At 47.1% G+C, this 16,759-nt stretch overlaps 1 protein-coding gene across 3 annotated transcripts in view; it reads right to left on the minus strand.

Annotated features, from left to right (window-relative positions):
• The window catches only part of ELOVL6 (ELOVL fatty acid elongase 6), a 98,951-nt gene that overhangs the window by 58,424 nt on the left and 23,768 nt on the right, over positions 1 to 16,759 (minus strand). Inside the window, exon 1 of one of the 3 annotated variants that reach the window (XM_064510592.1) lies at positions 12,740 to 12,967. The exons of the other annotated variants lie outside the window; for them this stretch is intronic. Coding sequence (XP_064366662.1) covers positions 12,740 to 12,894 — 155 coding nt within the window. The 5' untranslated portion in view covers positions 12,895 to 12,967. Of the gene's footprint in view, positions 1 to 12,739; positions 12,968 to 16,759 lie in introns of those variants that run through there. 3 annotated transcript variants of the gene reach the window in all.

Consider the following 16,759-nt stretch of genomic DNA (forward strand, 5'->3'; position numbering starts at 1 on the left):
GTGGTCCAGAAACTCTGGAAGTTAATACTGCATTGCGTAGAGGCACTCCTATGTCAAAAGAAAAGATGTCCAAATAAAACAGAAGAAAGGAGTGGCTGATACTTGCTCTGTTGTGCTGTGACCAGCAGCATGTTTCTCACTGGGGCTCTGAAGAGGGCTGGAAACTTGCAGAGCTTGGGTTCGGTTCAGTGAATAAGGCTGCATGGTCTGTCGGAAAGCTGTCCAACAGCTGAGACCTCTTTGGCAGGTATAGTGTTTTATGCCTCATTTGCACCAAACCAAATCTGCCTCTCTCTCTCCATCAGCCGTTGTGCGCCCGCTACGTGCCTCCTGCCCGGCAAAGGCACGCGGGCACCCCTTCCGAGTGACCAGCGATGCTGCTTACAGCTCCATCAGGCTCCCTTGTGCAGGTGGCTTTAAATCCCAGTCTGAAGGCAGAGCTGGAGGCTCCACCGGCAGTCTACATCAGCAAAAAGAAATTCATCCAAGTACCTGGGAAATACAAGCACTCTGCCAGAGAGCTGCCAAGTCTGAAACTTTAAAAAGCATCAACATACCATGTAGGCCAACAGTAGTACTGGATTAAACATAAATACTATATGTCTATTAAAGTCATGAAATTTAAGTTAATGACTTAATAAGCTCAAACTGCTTTAAGATGTCTCAGTGTGCTTGTAAAATAAACACCTGGAAAATCTGGCCTAACATTAATATATAGATATTTTCTTGACACTGCCCATAGCCTGAAGCATCTTCAAGAGGTACAAATCCCTTTCCATTACCTTAAACGGAAAGCAAAGCGGCCAAGCTTGGGCTGGAGAACAGATATGGCACGAAGCTGCAGGGCCAGCAGCGGGGAAGCCAGCCAGGGTGGGAAGAGGCTTGCGCCTCCCGCCTGCGGGGCTACGCCGATATGGCAACTGGGCCTTATCCTCCGTCCTTAAAAGAGGGGATTTGAAAGTTGGGTGGTAAAGTTACAGTTTCCACTTTAAACTACACATAGCTGGCTCTTCAGTTGTGTGCTGAAGCAACTATTCATCCCCAAAATTCACCATGCGGCTGCAGAAGGGGACATGGAGATGTCACCAGAAGCAGGTGTTGCAGCATGCGGGAGGAGAAGAGCTCACTTGCTTCAGTCCACCACTGTTCGAGCCTTCCTGTGGCAGAGCGCCACACTGAAGAAAAAACGTATGGCTTATATTAGGTGACAGAAACGAAGAAATATTTTACCAGAGCAGCTCTCAGAGTATGTGATACCACTCATTGAAACAGATAAGGCATCTTTTTTTAAAGCCCTCCTATCATTGTTCTGTGACTGGTTTCTGTTTAGCTGTGTAAAATGAATCTAAATTTATGATTTATAAATAGGTGATGCCAGATGTTCTTTGCCAGTAAATGTAACATAAATTCAGAGGAAGCTGGGATAGAGAGATGGACTAATTTAATGGAAAACATGCAGCTCTGCTCATCATTCAGTCCTCACTGCCTGGGTGGGCCCACAATGCCAGGCACTGTTTTTGCAAATCAGTAAAAATAAATGGAGAGAGTATAAGCCCACAACCTCTGAATATTGTTTGTACACATATTTGGCCCAATATGTATTCGGAACTAATGTCAAAAATACAAACACAAAACTGAAAGAAGCTGGACGCGAGCCCTTAGTATTACCACTGAAACGCCTGGAGGGCTTTCAGAGCTTGGTTCAAGAAGCTGACAGTCGTTTCTGCTATGAAGAGACATCTAACAAGAGAAAATACCATTCGCAGACACGCTGCTGCGAGGTAACGCTGTGTGGTACGCACTCCTGGGAACGTGTATGTAGTGCTCTTTGAACCGTAAAGGAAGAAGTTGCCTGCTAATTAGCTTCCTGGTAATTGGCTGTGCAACATCATTCCTTGCATGAGGATTGCTGGGAAAACATTAAGAGTCAAACAAAAAAGCATTATGTGACAGCAGCTTAATGAGGTGAGCTTCAAACCAGCCTCAAGGAAGCTGGACCAAAAACCTACAGGTAGGGAAAAAAATAAACAGTACCTCATCAGAAGAGGCTGAGACAAGATAAACACAACTATCAACCACCTGAGATATCCATATTCAAAATCTAGGTGTCGGGGATGTAAAAGGGAAAACCCTGAAGACATAAGTGTCTGCGCATCCTACCCAGGATCCTCAAAGTTTTGAGGAGTGTCGCACGAGACCGCAGTACTGATGGCATTTGGGAGGACATGCAGGGAAGGAGCTGTTCCTCAAGAAGTACACAAGCGTTGCACACCAAGAACATACGCCCTTTGGAGTGGCAAGAGAAACAGCTGTTAAATAGCTCTGGGTGCAGATCAACATGGGAAAGGCACCAGGGCTGCCAGGGAGCAGATCTGCTGTAGCTGACACTGGAAGGAAGAGCTGGATGACCCTCTGCCAGGAGCAAGGAGGAGCATCCGAGGACCAGGACCTGGTGGGGAGCAGGGCCCTGGAGTACCCACCTCCCTGCTGCGAGAGCACTACAGCAGGAACGGGGCAGCCTGCCAACTTCTCTACATTTCTGGGGCATGTTTTTATACGGTGCCTGTTCTCTTCAGCTTGAAAGCTTTTGCAGCCACAGCTTGCTTGCGTTCCCATCTTTTGCAGGTGAAATCATGAGGCTGGATTTAAAATTAAACATTCAAAATAGCCTTTGGAAGTGGGAGCTCAAATGCCAAGAGGACCAAATCCAGTTGGTGGTTGCAAATTCCTCGACAGAGATGCTGGGGACAGCTCTCTTGTGGGAGCAGCATTTTACCGCTGTCCCTGCCACGCATGGGTTTCAGGCCCCTTTATTTTGTTGCTTGCAGGTGAATTATATCAACATTTGAATCTAAATGCAGATACCTCCCACTCCAAGCTGAGACAAACACAAACACTCGGGTTATACAGTGTCTGGCCACAGCCCTAATAACGGAGATAAAAATCAACACATTCAGGGAACAAGAAAGAAAAAGGCAGCGCAAGAGTGAGTCAGCAAACCCAGGCAGCGCGTTAGGCAGGCGAGCGCTTCTGAACTCACTGCGAGATTGTTAGTACTGCAGACAAAGTCAATATGTGCTGTCAGATCTCCATCCGGCGCTGACAAATTGGCCCATACATCACCCTGGTGTTCGGGCCTTCTTCCTTTGCAAGAGGGGCTGTTTATTTCCACACTGCTTTGAGGAAGGCTTTACTGCAGCTTCCTTCCGCTCCCTCCCTGCTAAGTCTAGGGAAGGGAAAATCTACACTGTGGCTAGAAAGATGTAAACGTGAGCGTGGAAATCTGGTAAAGCAGAGGACGAAGGCAGGGCTGCTGTGTCAAGTGTCGTAATAAAGATTACATTTTCAGAATTTGCCCATTCACTTTGCAGAACGTAAAATGCTCTATTAAGCCTGTCTACAAATGAGTCCGTGTTCTGGCTCGTCCTCTTGTGAGCAGGCATTTCTCGGCAAAACAAGCCACTTGGTGCCCAGCGTGCTCCAGCAAAGCGCCACGCAGAGCAGGCAGACCTGTTCGGCTGCAGACGGCTACTGGCCATCGGGTCCGAAACTCTCCTCCCTTGCATCACCTAAATAACAACCAGCTTCATTGATTTCATTGGATATATATAGCTGTGGAAAGTGGCAAGTGCGAAGAAAACACATGGTTCAAGGGCAGTAAGTTTTATAAAAGTCACTTCGGAAACACGGATTCTAATTAACTCATGTTCTCACACACTCTGCACCCTGAAGAGGCTGCTTGCTCTTGTAAATGATATTTATAAAGCAAGGGCTATTTAATACCTGCTTAACATACATCCATGACCTCCAAAACGCCTCCTGCGAGTGGACACTCAGTGACTTGACCTGGGATTCCTTTCCCCTTCGTCTGCTTTAAGGCTCTGTCCATCCTGTGGCCATTACTCCAGCACGCAGGAGGATGCAACCTAAACCACCGCACACCTCCAAGGGGCCTCAGCCTTGGGGAAAGGCAGTTTTACTCTGGAAGGGCGGCATTTGCACAAGGTTGATTACACATAAGCCAGTTCTAGCCAGCGTCCCTGGGAAATGAGCCCTTTTCAGTGCAATCGTCACGGCTTCCTAGTGATCGTCCACGTGTCACCATTTACTCCATACCCATGTCCTTCATTTACTGTCCCTCCTCTCTTCTTCATCAGTATTCGAGCAGGAAGCCTGTGGGATGGCTGCTTGTTCAGACGTAAGCAGCACTCACAATCTTGTCTGAATCAAAGCTATGTCTAAGTCAAGAGCCGCCTCATGTACTCACGCACAAAAATTTAAATGCTATTCTCATTCAAGTCACAGGCAAGACCCCACTGACTCGAACGCATCCCAAATGCCGCTTTCACTAGCAAAGGTCCTCGAAGTCTCTAGTTCCCTGAAGGGGCGTCTTACCCATTCCTTGAACAAATCAGGTAAAGCAGGATAGTCTGGGAACAAGACTGCAGGACACCATTATAGCAGGCTGCATGATTCAGTTGGGGAGGGATGTTTGATTAATTCACAACCTAGAGCTTTTGCTCATGACAGAGTATTTGTCCCTGCTCACACAGCTAGACAGAAACCTCTCAGACTGCACGGGGGCAGCCTGCGGGCTGCCCGACTTGCAAGGAGCAGAATTTAGTCCAGGATCCCAGTAAAATACACCATGGTACCGAGCTTATGTCCGGTGTGCTTCGGCCTGCTCTATGTGCACTGGGAGGCTCTCCCAGCGCTGGAAGTCAAACTCTCCCTCTCTTTCCATTTTGGATAGGACTTCAGAGCTATAAGAAGAAAAGTTCTTCACTGAAAGTTGGTACAATCAGCTATCCTAAGCCTTTAGGCACTTTGGAAAACCTCACCCCAGCAAGGGCATGTTGATAGCTTTCAAATTTGTGAGCATTACCGATGACTGGCTTCGAATGAGTGAAATGAAGAAACTGCAATTTTAAATTCTGCTTTTCTTAGAATTACTATCAATAAAGCATCAGCAAAAAAAGAATGGCATTGTGTGGTACTTTCAGCCTAGGCTCAGGCCATAAAACATACAAAATCAGCAGACAGCTGCTCATGCAAACAGCAGACGCTGTGCTGGCGAGACTTCCAGTTGCAATGGATCCAAGCGGCCTTCAGAGCAGCCCTGGAGGCTGCGCTGAACCAGCGCTTTCAAGGCTTCCCTCCCGCTGCTAGAAATGCTGCTTTAGACCGCTTTCTGTCTTAAAAGTATCTAACCTGCCAAGAATGCGCGTGTGGGATAGAGTTGTAAGGGAAGGAGTCTGGACCTTAGCAAAGAGAAAAAGGATGCTAAAATACAATAACTCTCCATAGAAATCCAATGGATGGGACAAGCGCCCCTGTTTCAAGACACGCAGCTCTTGATACACGAGATGTGCAGCTTGATGCATGAGAGCTACTTGAAATTCCACCAAATCAAGACTCATTCTTGAAATTTAAACAAGGCAAATGAGCTAAAGATGTCTGAAGCCAAATTAATGTTCCCTTTAAACAGACATAACATGATCTATTTTAATGGAACTGTACCTACTCTCTGCCAGCAATAAATCTAGACCATAACTAACAAGGTCGTCAGGACGGGGCCTATGAAGACAAAAGACTGGACCATAATCGTAAAAGAAAAGTGCAGGCAAAATACTTGCAGTCTATCAAAAGCCTCTCTCAATTATATATGCAATTTAAATTGATGCAATTCAAAACTGCTCACCTTACCAGAGTTCATCTAGATAAACCAGAGGACCACCCTAAATATCTTACGGTACTTTACATGTCTACCCTGCAGTCACTCAGATTTCATTGGGAAAGATGTTTCATGACAGCTCGACAGCTAAAGCTACGGGGACTGCTAAGGCAAGAACAGCGTTTGGAAAGCAGGAGGACAAAGCCTGTGCTTTGCTTTAGTGCTTTAATGCTGACACAGGACAGATACTAACAGATCTTTTTTCTTGTCCATCCTTCTTCTCGACCAGGCCAGGTTGCTACAAAAAGTACAAGGAAGAGCTCTGCTCCTTCAGCATACAGTAAAATGCTGCATTAGCTCTTAAAATTGCTTTTTCTGCCTAATGTTTGGACTGCCCACTTTATCAACCTGGCGTGTATTTTTCCGAAAGGCAGACACACGGTATCTTTTCTCTACACATCCTTCTACGACCTTTTCCAATTATTCCATTTACAGTAATGACTATTTCAAAATATGTGCATTATCATAATCATTTTATACACTGGATGCCATACTATATTTACCCAACAGACACAAGTTGAGGACCTATATCTCATATATTGAAGCCAACAGAAGTTTTATTGTACATATTAATTAGGATTTTTCCAGTGTTCCATGTTTAACACTCTCCAGTGTTAAAGGAGAGGTTGCGGGGATATGACATGGGCTGAGGAAAGGCACAAACTAGCATTTTTCTTTATATTCAAACATAAGCAAGCAGTGTAACACATCAAATGCTACAAGTCACTTTTACATCTCCCCTAGTATTTTGTCTAAGATTGGCTTGAAGTTTTGCAGGCTTAAGGTGTTCAACTTGAAGAAATCAATGTATAATATAAGCTTAAAAAAGTAAAATTGTAGATTCCCAAGTTATGGACAGTATGAGGCGGGGAGGAATCTCATTATGAGCACCTCACTATGCATTTTTATTTTCTAATCTCTTCTGGCAAAAAATGAGTGTGGGTCCTGTGCAGCATATCTTGATCCCTAGTCAGAAGACACTCGTGAAGGCACTTCACTCTGCCACGTGTGTTGCCAAAGGCCCTCTGCGCGTAACACTACTTGCGTTTGCCAGTGATTTTGTTATTGCCCTGTCCCTGAAACGAAGGGACCAAGCAACTCCACGTAAAGGTGGCCGAGGCCCTATCCTAAAGCAATGCTTTGTATGCTCATCCAGGGAGAGCGTAAGAGCTGCCGGAGCTGCCCAGCGGCATGAGCCCAGCACAGAAACAGGCTCCAGCTGGCTCTCCCCGCGCGCAGGGCTTCGGGCAGGCTCTTCTGCGCAAGCACGTGGGGCTTCCCCTGTCACCAGCACTGCTGGACTGGCACCTCTCGAATGGGAAAAAGAGAGAGAGAAAATGAAGGAGGGAGGGGGAAAGGGCGATAAAAAGAAAAAAATGTGGATAATATAGAAAAAGAAAATATGGAGAAGGATGGTTGGAAATCACTGTGGTCCAAATCCTGGTTTTAATCTTTCTCCTCTGAAACAGTAACATAAGCATCCAAACCACGCAGAAGCCTATGGCAAACAGAAACAAGGAAGTGTCCAGGCATCTAACGGGGCCCTGCCTTTCTCCTGCAGTCCACTTCATTTGATTCGCTCTACGAATGGATTTTCTCAGCACCTGGCAGCCCCCAGAAGCCGCGAGGCACCGGCGCCTGGAGAAGCCTCCTGGGCTCTCTGCCCTCAGCGAAGGGAACGGCTCTAGCATGCAACTCCTCTCACTGCTTCGAGGTCCCTATTTTGGGACGAGGTGATTCAGCCCCTTAGAGAGCAGGCGTCTGCAGGGTCAGGGGAAGCCCGCGGCCGGAGCCTGCAGGCGCTCGGAGCACCGCACGAACGAGCAGCAGCCTAAGCTGGGCCTTCGCCCGGGCGCAACATCACCAGACGCTGCGAGCCTCTCGGGCAGGACCGAGATGGAGATGCTGCTGGAGGAGCCTGGGAAAGGCTCGCGCTGCCACCAGCGTCTCGGGCAGGGATACTGTTATGCAAGGACGACCTCTCCCGCTTCAGGCCAGATTTTCCAAACGTCCCAAATCTGAGGAAGGCAATTCCCTTCATTTCCCAGCACCCATAAGGTGCACACACCTGCCTCTAACAGTCCACACAACAGCTCACCCGAACCTTTTCCAAACCAAGACCGGGCTTTGCCTACCTGAGGTACTCCCAGCCTTAAACTAAACCCAGAAGCTGCTAGGAGCCTCACAGGACAGATTTTTTCACCACATATTTGGGCAATGCTCTGCATAGTGAGACTCTCGCCTAGCATCAGATGCCAGGGAAAGCTGCAATATATGGAATAGTTGGGAATTTTCAGCATAAGTTTATTATTTCAAGCATAATTTCCAACCCAAGTAGGATTTTAAGATAACTGATTTCACTTTACAGTGTTTACAGAGTTCTAAAACAGCAAATAATGATTTAGCAAAATGAACCGTTGGCCTGTGTACACAGGCCCATTGCAACAGGAATGTCGCTCCCAGACAGTTCTGGTGTGACTGGTACCAAAAATAGTATTTTCTTTATCAGGCATGTGATATCTAAGCAGATAGGACTGATGAAGTCAGACCAAAGGTTGATCTAGGTCAGTATCTTATCTCAGACAGTGGTCAGTAGCAGTATTTTACGAAAAAAACATAACAGGGCAATGCTCTCCCAAAATAATGAAAATAAAACATTACCCACCTCTGAGCACTTTTACCTCTCTACCTGCTTATACCTCTTAAATAACCTGCTGCATCAGGGATCCAAAATCAATGTTGCGCACACTAATTAGTGGTCCCACTTAACATGTCTTTGCGACTTCAATGTCCACATAGGAGATGCAGAGAAGTCACTGGTGTGTTTTAGGGGTTTGCACCACCCACGTGTGAGCCAAGAGGCACCACGCGCCCCAGGGCTGCCTCCCACCCTCACCTGCTCCGGGGCCGGGGCCCAGCATGGCTGCTCGAGGCGCCGGCCAGCGCTGCCCCTCTACATATGTCCCCAAACTTTTTGCTCACCTGAAAGCGCCTGTTTTCCCACTTTTGGGGAAAGGCTCCCATGCCCAGGGCAGCTGGCAGCACCAAGCACTCAGCCGGAGCATCGCTGGGCAAGCGGAGAGCATCGGGATCGTGGGAAAGCCCCACGGCTGGCGAGGTCTGTGCAGTCGACGGAGCAAAAGTCTTTGGGGAAAAGGAGGTAGCAAACAGAGATGAGCGAATCTAGACATCACTGCAGAGTACAAAACAGCAGGGAGCTCTCTGTGTCAGCCATCAAGCCAAGTCTGCTAAAGAAATTATAACTAAGAAATTTAAATCTAAGGTGTTTTCAGCTAAAAATCAGAATTTTCAGCTAAAAAAAAAAAAACCAAACACCTTTCTGCATTGTGACCTGCAAAAATCTGGAAAAGGAGTTGGATAGCCAGCCCCTACTCAGAGAACAAAAAGGAAAAAAACCAAAACCCCAAGGTTTTCAGCCGTCTGAATACGCTGTATGTTTGAAACCACAAGTTCCCATTAATGGTTACAGGAGCCCTGCACTGAGAGGACGTAGGAGGAAACAGGAGACCTACAGGGAGAATTCCCAATTAAAGCTGAAAGGAAACACACATGAGAGAGAAGCCAGACTTTGTAAAGAGCTGTTAAATAAACCACTATCTGAATGGGACAGTGCAACAGCTTTGGCATCCTGCTTTTGTTTATACTTGGGGGATTTTACTGTCATCTTAAGTACCTCTTAAGGGTCATAAATTAAAAGAAAGAAAAAAACCCCACACTATTAGCCAAAGGATCAGACTCCTCAATAGCATCATTCTGATGTCTTTACTGAGATGAACTTGGCCCTTTGTTTCGTCCTCTTAAAATGTTAATTGGCAATCCCTGGGATTGCTCTTTTTAGGTTTATTTATACTATTGATGGCTCAAGATATACACAGCAGATATTTGTCCTTAATAATGTTCTTGACCATGCATAAGCTCAATGTCCTAGGGTAAGAGCTAGCATAATCAATGCATTCAATTTGAGGAGCTCATGATCATGGATGACGTCCAATTCAGTTTTCACTCAATTTGCAGGCTTCGTATGCTGAAGTTAATTAGCAGCAAATTTTAAAATTCCTATTTAAAAGTTATCATCAGAAGACACTGAGTAGCCTGAAGTCTTATTGGACTATTTGTAGGCCAAATAAATTTGCAATTAAGAATGGCATGGACTCCTGTAGTTTAATCCCTTGATATCAACAATAAACTGCCTTCCCTCTGATATCAGAGCAGCTCTTCTTACTCCTTAGTTACCACAATTGAGAAGACAAGCAAAATTTGCCCCTCATTCCTGCCAAGAATAAAGTATTCTTCAGTACCAATAAAAGCGTAAAGCTGCATAGCATTAACATAAAAACATTTTGTTTTCTGCCTTCTTTTAATATAATTGCTTATGTGGGTTTTACCATCTCAGGATTCAACTTTTCACCTTTGTGAAATGGTGAAATAAAAACTTGGAACATCCCCAGAAAGGAATTTTTCCCTCCTTTACGGCTAAGGAATTGAGGCACAAAGAGCAATTTTCAGAGATGCCGAGGGCCCCTAATTTCCATTGAAGTCATGGGACTTGGGCATTTTCTGAGACGCTGGCCCAGAGTGACTGATGTCTAACGTATATATGACAGCTATGGCTGCGATCAGTTTGAAGTCGGGCTCCCCAGGTCCCCAGAGCCGCGTTAATCACTGTTCCCCTGCATGCCATGCAGAGCCCAAACCGCAACACGTACTCCACAAAGCACGAGGACCAGTGGCCTGAGGTAAAATATTCACTCGTGTTACCCCATCCTCTCTCCCCAGACTGAATTCAAACCCTCCCCACAAAAGGTCAAGGATTGCTTGGCAGATGCAAGCTCTGTCCATCATCTCATCATTTCATGGCATGTCTGCTTTGCAGGATCGGGGCCACCTCTCTGGCCAAACAGAGGTCATATTGCTTTTGGAGTCCTTCCACCTTGCTCCTGGGCCATAAGTAAGGCTCGTGACAATCAAAGAACAAGACGTCATCCTCACAAGAGTTCAACGAGACTTGACCTGCAATCCAAGATTTGCAATACCATCAACACACAGTAAAAGGCAGCAGTACCAGGTAGCATTGCTGCTTTGGGTCTGAAAGCAGTAATAACCTCATCGGTCAACCTTGCACATGAAATGGTACAATTTCTTTCATGATTTAGCTTGGGTGCCCATGCAGCTGTACTGTTTCCCGTTCTGCCGCTGGCTTGGATATCCCCCACCTGAGTGTCCTTGCACGGCACCCTGCGGGCTTCGCGGGCACCCCCAGCAAACCCAGCCGCAGGGGACGGCGCGCTGCGACGGGAACCAGAGCCGCGTGAGCAGCATCGCAGCACTTCTGGGCCAGGGTGCCGTTGTGCTAGGCACTGTACAGCTGCAGAATAAATGCAAAACCTTTACACCTAAACTTAGGACAAGACTCAAATGGGCTAACAAAAGAGTTAGCAAGAAGAAAAAGTATTGGAAGAAGGTAGCAGTGTACAGGCAATGTGGTTACACAAGTAGCTCACCTGTTGGTATAGTAAAAAGTTTATTTTACATTTTAGCCCGTGCTAATTTATATTTAAAAATAATATATTCCAACCTCTACCCATTAAAAAAAAGAAAAAGAAAAAAAAGGATCTACACTCTCTCTTGATTAGGCTTTCAAAAAAATGCCTTATGCTTTCTTGCCTGTGCAGTCCCAATGGACCCTCTACTACAAAACTATCCTCAAAGCTATGGAAAATTCCATAAACACTAACAAAATTTACCCGCAAAGCAAAACAAAAGACCCCAGCTCTGCTACTCTCCTGCATGTTGACAATGTCTTATGCAGGCAGGGTCTCTGTGTTTGCCATTAGTCTGTCCCATCTCCCTGGACCCCTAACTCACAAGGCAAATTAGCCTGCCAGTAATAACATGGTCATGAAAACAGAAAGAGTACAGCGTTTCCATTATTTCCCCCCCCCTTTTATCTCTAAGAGTCAGCAGATCAAAGTCTGCTGAAAGAGGCTTGGGGCAGAGTCTTGATTAAGGGGTAGAGACTGGGTAACAGCATAAAAGAAGGAAGTACAACCATCCTTATATTCCCTGTACCACTACAGATCGCTATGGAGAAGAAAACTGATTTCAAATGCAGCACAAATTCAGGAGCTAAATAATTGGCCAGATCTTTCTCTGCTGAGGACAGCTAGGATGTGAGCAGGCTCTACTTTTTTAAGGAGCAGCAGATGCACCGGACAGGAATACTTGCTGTGTTTTCAGCACTTCAGTGAGGGAGAAGGCCAGTTAGGTATCGTGGCAAAGAGAGTAACTGAGATTCCTAATCATGCAATGAGTTACACTGAGTGATCTCCTGCTTACCTGGAGCCCCATTAAAAGCCAGCGTCTACCAGCACGGCGTTCATTACAACACCACGACTTAACAAGTTATCGCAGCCTGCCTACGGTGCTTCTCTTGCGACTACAGCACACCGCACTGTGCCAGCTTGAGGGAGCAGAGGAAGCTGTCTCCCCATGCAAATTTTATTCACTGCTTTTACAGAAGACTTTTTAAAGATTTCTGGGTTGCCAAGGGTTAATAACATGCACAGGCACACATGCACACTCTCTCTCTTTCTCGTAAAAGCTAACAGGAGGAAAAAATGCACCAACCTAAATAACAGTGGCACATCATCAAGGTATGATTAAAAACTGAAAATCATGAATGGAATATTGTTGCGGCATCTAGGAGTAGTCAAGAAGCATGCATAATGTAGCAACAAAACTACTAACTGCAGCTCAAGTGTAATCATATAAACTGCTTTCTTCTTAACATGGAAGAATGACCTTTATAATTGTGCTTGGTAAACAAGCTCTCTGCACACACTATATTTACCTGGGGTGCAGAAGGAAGGTTCATGCCAGTTTGCACTTTCACCAGAAGAGACGAAGCAGAGACATTACCACGTAACAGAAAGTCTAGCCGCCCCTCACCGCCCTGCACTAACACCACATCATCGTGATACGGACCAGAAAGGCAGACCAGTGCACGGGGCGTCTCCTCCCGCCTGCTCCACGTGGATTTTGCTAGCTGTGGCCAAAGGTCTGCCCGTCAGTCCCTGCATGCGAGTGCGTATCCATGAGTTAGCAGAAACAGCCATAAAGGTGCAAAATGTCTCTTCCATGGGGAAGTGACCGCAGTCCGCTGCAATTCAGCATTTCCAGCTTGCCCTGCCACATCCATAAGGGGAGTCTGGAGCAGGAAGGAGATGGCAGGAGGCTCTGCTTCCTAGTCCAAGGGGAACGGACCCTCCAGGTCCCAGGGAATCAGCTTCTTCACAGTGCTCCTTTGCCCACCCAGGAAAAGCACAGTGGCTGCAAGGATTTCTGCTGCCACTTGCTATTCAGCCCATACCTGCAGAAACACTTCGCGGCCTCTCTGCTTTCACAACAGATGCTTGGTTGAGGATACTGAGTTGCATTTTCAAAAGTGCCAAGATGATTCAAGATCCTACATCCCATGTCTAAAGAAACTGCTCCTAAATGTCCATGTTCACTTTTGCAAGTGATGGCCAGCTCCTAAATTACTTCCTGCCAGCCCTTCCCACAACTTTATTATTCCCACAAGCACGTGGTGCCTCACAGACAAAATAAGAGAGAGCTCTTCACTCTCAGAGGCTTAAAAATTAATGAAGCAACATGATGAGAGATGTGTTCAAACTCTGGGGATGGGATGAGCAAAAGGCCAATGCCTACTTTCCAGTGGTAAGCTGAATGCAGAAGACACTGATGTATTTATCTTTAGGATGCCATTCTTGTTCCTTTTTTCCTTTTTTTTTTTTTCAAGCACACACACAGATAGAAAATATCTGGTCACCTTAACTCTGAAATGGCATGTACTGTTCTTCCTCATAGCCTCCGTACTTGCATTTTCAAGGAGCCAAAATTCTGTGACACTCCAGCAAATTGGCCTTTTGCTCAGAAAGGCCTGTGGGATGGAGAAAAAGCAAAGGAGCTGGTATTATTTCTGCTGCGCCAAAGCTGCTCTTTACCTTTCGCTTGGCACAGAGAAGCCTTAGGAAGCTGGGTTGGCCGGCTTTCTGGCCAGTTTACACACAGGAGCAGCAAAAAGCCACTGTGGGTGCTGGAATCAGTGTAAAGGTAGGCTAAATTTAAAAATCTTGAGCTAGACTCTTGGCCTCACTGAAGCTGCTCAAGTAAAAAGTCTCTTTGTGGTAGAGAGCAACTCCCAGACAGCTGCCCTTGGAGTCCTTGCTGCAGGACAGGGAAAGGACAGGGTGGCTGCAGTGCCCCCTCCCCATCCTTTGCTGACATGCAGCAAGAGCTTGAGGGGAAAAAAAAAGTAATTTACACCAATTTTTGGTTTCCATACATGTATGCCTGTACAGATATGTGCTGACTCTCATTCTTCTCATCTCTGACATGAGATGAGAGAAGCTTGCTCCACATCTGGGAAACAAACCTGTCAGAAACAATGGCGCTTATGTGAGTTATTAAAAGGCAAGCACGTTTTAAAGACCCAGTTAGTTGACTCTGCTCTCCTAAACTCATTTTCAGTTTTGGCTGGAAAAAAATTACAACATCAGAGAGTAAGTTTCTCTGTCAGCTGCACTTTCTGTTTCTTACCACATAAAAGTTTCAGGTAAAAAAGACTAAAAATCACTTACTGTATTAGAATGCTTTTAAAATACACAAACATTTCTACTCATCTGGGGCTTGTAAAGTTAATTCTGAAGTCACATTTGAACTACTAGCGCCCTTTAAAGAAGAGCCTAGATGAGTTACATAGTGCTTCGTTTTTACGGAGAGTTCACAGACGGAAATGGGCACCTTCTGCAATACACTGCAGAGCACCTCTGCAGAATAACCAATTCTATTTTAACTTCTAACTCAGGCGGCTGATTCTGCTCTTGCTACTACCTGAGAGAACCGCTGCACGCCTATTGGCCTGCGGGGGCTAAACCACTGTAGACACTGGCGTTGTAAGAAGGAAAGGGGAGGGGCGCGCCCACCTCCTCCTTTCGGGGAGCGGAGAGATGCAGCCGCCCGCGGACGAGCACCCCGGACGGGCGCGGGCAGAAGGCACGGGCGGAGCGCGGCGGCGCGGCGCGGCCAGGCAAAGTTTGTGCGCGGCTGCGGGCGAGCCCTCGCGTGACGTCACGTCGCCCAGCCGCTCTCGGCGCGGTGAGCGCAGGGCTGCCGCCTGCCCATTGGCGAGGCGCGCGTCAGCAGACATCTGGAGACAATCGTTATTGGCCGCGCAGCGACACCGGGAGCCACCGCCGCCCGCGCGGGCACGCCGACCCGGCGCCCTCCTTGCGTGCGCCGCTCTCCCTTCTGCTTTTGCGATCGCTGGCCAGCCTCTGCTCCCTCCCCGCTGCGGCTGTAAGCCGGGATCTCGGCTCGCGACTCCTCTTTGCTGCGTATCTGACTGAGCGGTGGGTTTTCTGCAGAATAACGACCACTTGCTTGCTCACAGGAGATAAAGGACTAGGGCTGTAATTCTCATGCAGCAGTTTAATTAAAAAAAACAAAACAAAATAAACAGAAATCATCTGCAGATTATTTACTACACCCCTCCTCTCTCTTTGAAAAAGTTTGGGAGGAGGCGCTGCAGGGCGTTCGAGCTAATAAATCATTTTACGCAGTCATTTTAATAAATGTTTGACTTAGTCCTGATCTTACGGAAATCAAAACTCCCACAATCTGAGCATGATAAGATCAGAGAGATTCAGGATCTGCTATTCTAGAAGCCAGCTATCTGATGGCCCTGTACATGAATATTCACAGCCCTTCCCACAACACAAAGCGTAAGCAGCTTCAGCACAGAGAGCAGAGGTATCAGTTCTGCAGCCTCCTCAAAACCCCGCGTCACTTGTTTAGGGAAGAGAGCCAGCTCCCGAATCCCAGAGACCAGCAGGCCGCCCCGTCCGCCTGTGCAGCCGTAACCTCAGCCTTTCATCCCTTCCTTCGTGCACGGGAACCAGACAGCTGGGGGGATACAGCACAAGGGAGCGTATGCACACAGCGCCAAGCACTTAGGGAAGCACAAACCCCCTCAGCTTGTAAGTACCAGGGAACAGACTATTCATTTTTCCTTCACGTCAAAACGGTAGGCTCTTCACAGCATTGCTCGCTTAGGCCCAGGCTCTGATGCGGTCCCCGTGTGATACACGTTGCGGGACAGGGGCCTTCCTAAAGCAAAGCGGGAACATCTGGAGCGGAGCAAGGAGGACCTCGTCCACCGCTACCTCTCCTCTTCACTGTCAGGGGGGCTCCATCGGTGCCAGCTCAAAGGCAAGATTTTCACAGGCAGATAGGGGAGCATGGCACCTCGTTCCAGCTCCCCACCCCGTCTGCAACCCCTAGCGCGGAGGCGCGCAGCTTGGGCGCCAGCACCCGGCGGCGTATCAAGTGTGCAGGACAGTCTTTGCACCAGAGGCCAAAGGCCCTGGAGCGGGCCCAGGGTGGCAAGGGAAAAGGAGAGATGAGCCTTCGCTGAACAGCAGTGGCCATTTCACTGCCTGTGCCACAATCCAGCCAGGCCACATTGCTACTCCCCAGCTTTGTGTTCAAGCTCTACCAGCTTTTGGCATCAGCAGTTGTAATTAAAATGGCCTCTCAGTGCTTGAATCAGCCCAGAAGCCAGAAGGTACCAAAGGCATTCATGTCCTGCCTCAAACTGGGCTACATTTTCATCTGAAATCTAGTCAGCCTCTAAAGATGCTATTCGGAGTCCCAAAGACAGGGTCTACTCCTTAGACTTCATCCTACCTTATACTCTTCAGACTTTCTTTTTCTGGCCTTGTAAGGTATGAAGAAATATTTCTGAGATGGAAGTAAAACAACAAATGCCACACCTACCTCCATGTTAGGGTGATGTGTTGCACCCTAATTTAAATGATTATTACAGTCTTTTTTGAAGCAATACTACCTATTCCACCTTCCTGTCAAGAAGAACAAACAACCATGTTTATCCCTACAACACACTATTTAACAACCTCGTCTTAGGACGCTCTTACGTTAACG

The sequence above is a fragment of the Dromaius novaehollandiae genome, chromosome 4, assembly GCF_036370855.1.
Source record: "Dromaius novaehollandiae isolate bDroNov1 chromosome 4, bDroNov1.hap1, whole genome shotgun sequence".
NCBI classification, from domain to species: domain Eukaryota; kingdom Metazoa; phylum Chordata; class Aves; order Casuariiformes; family Dromaiidae; genus Dromaius; species Dromaius novaehollandiae.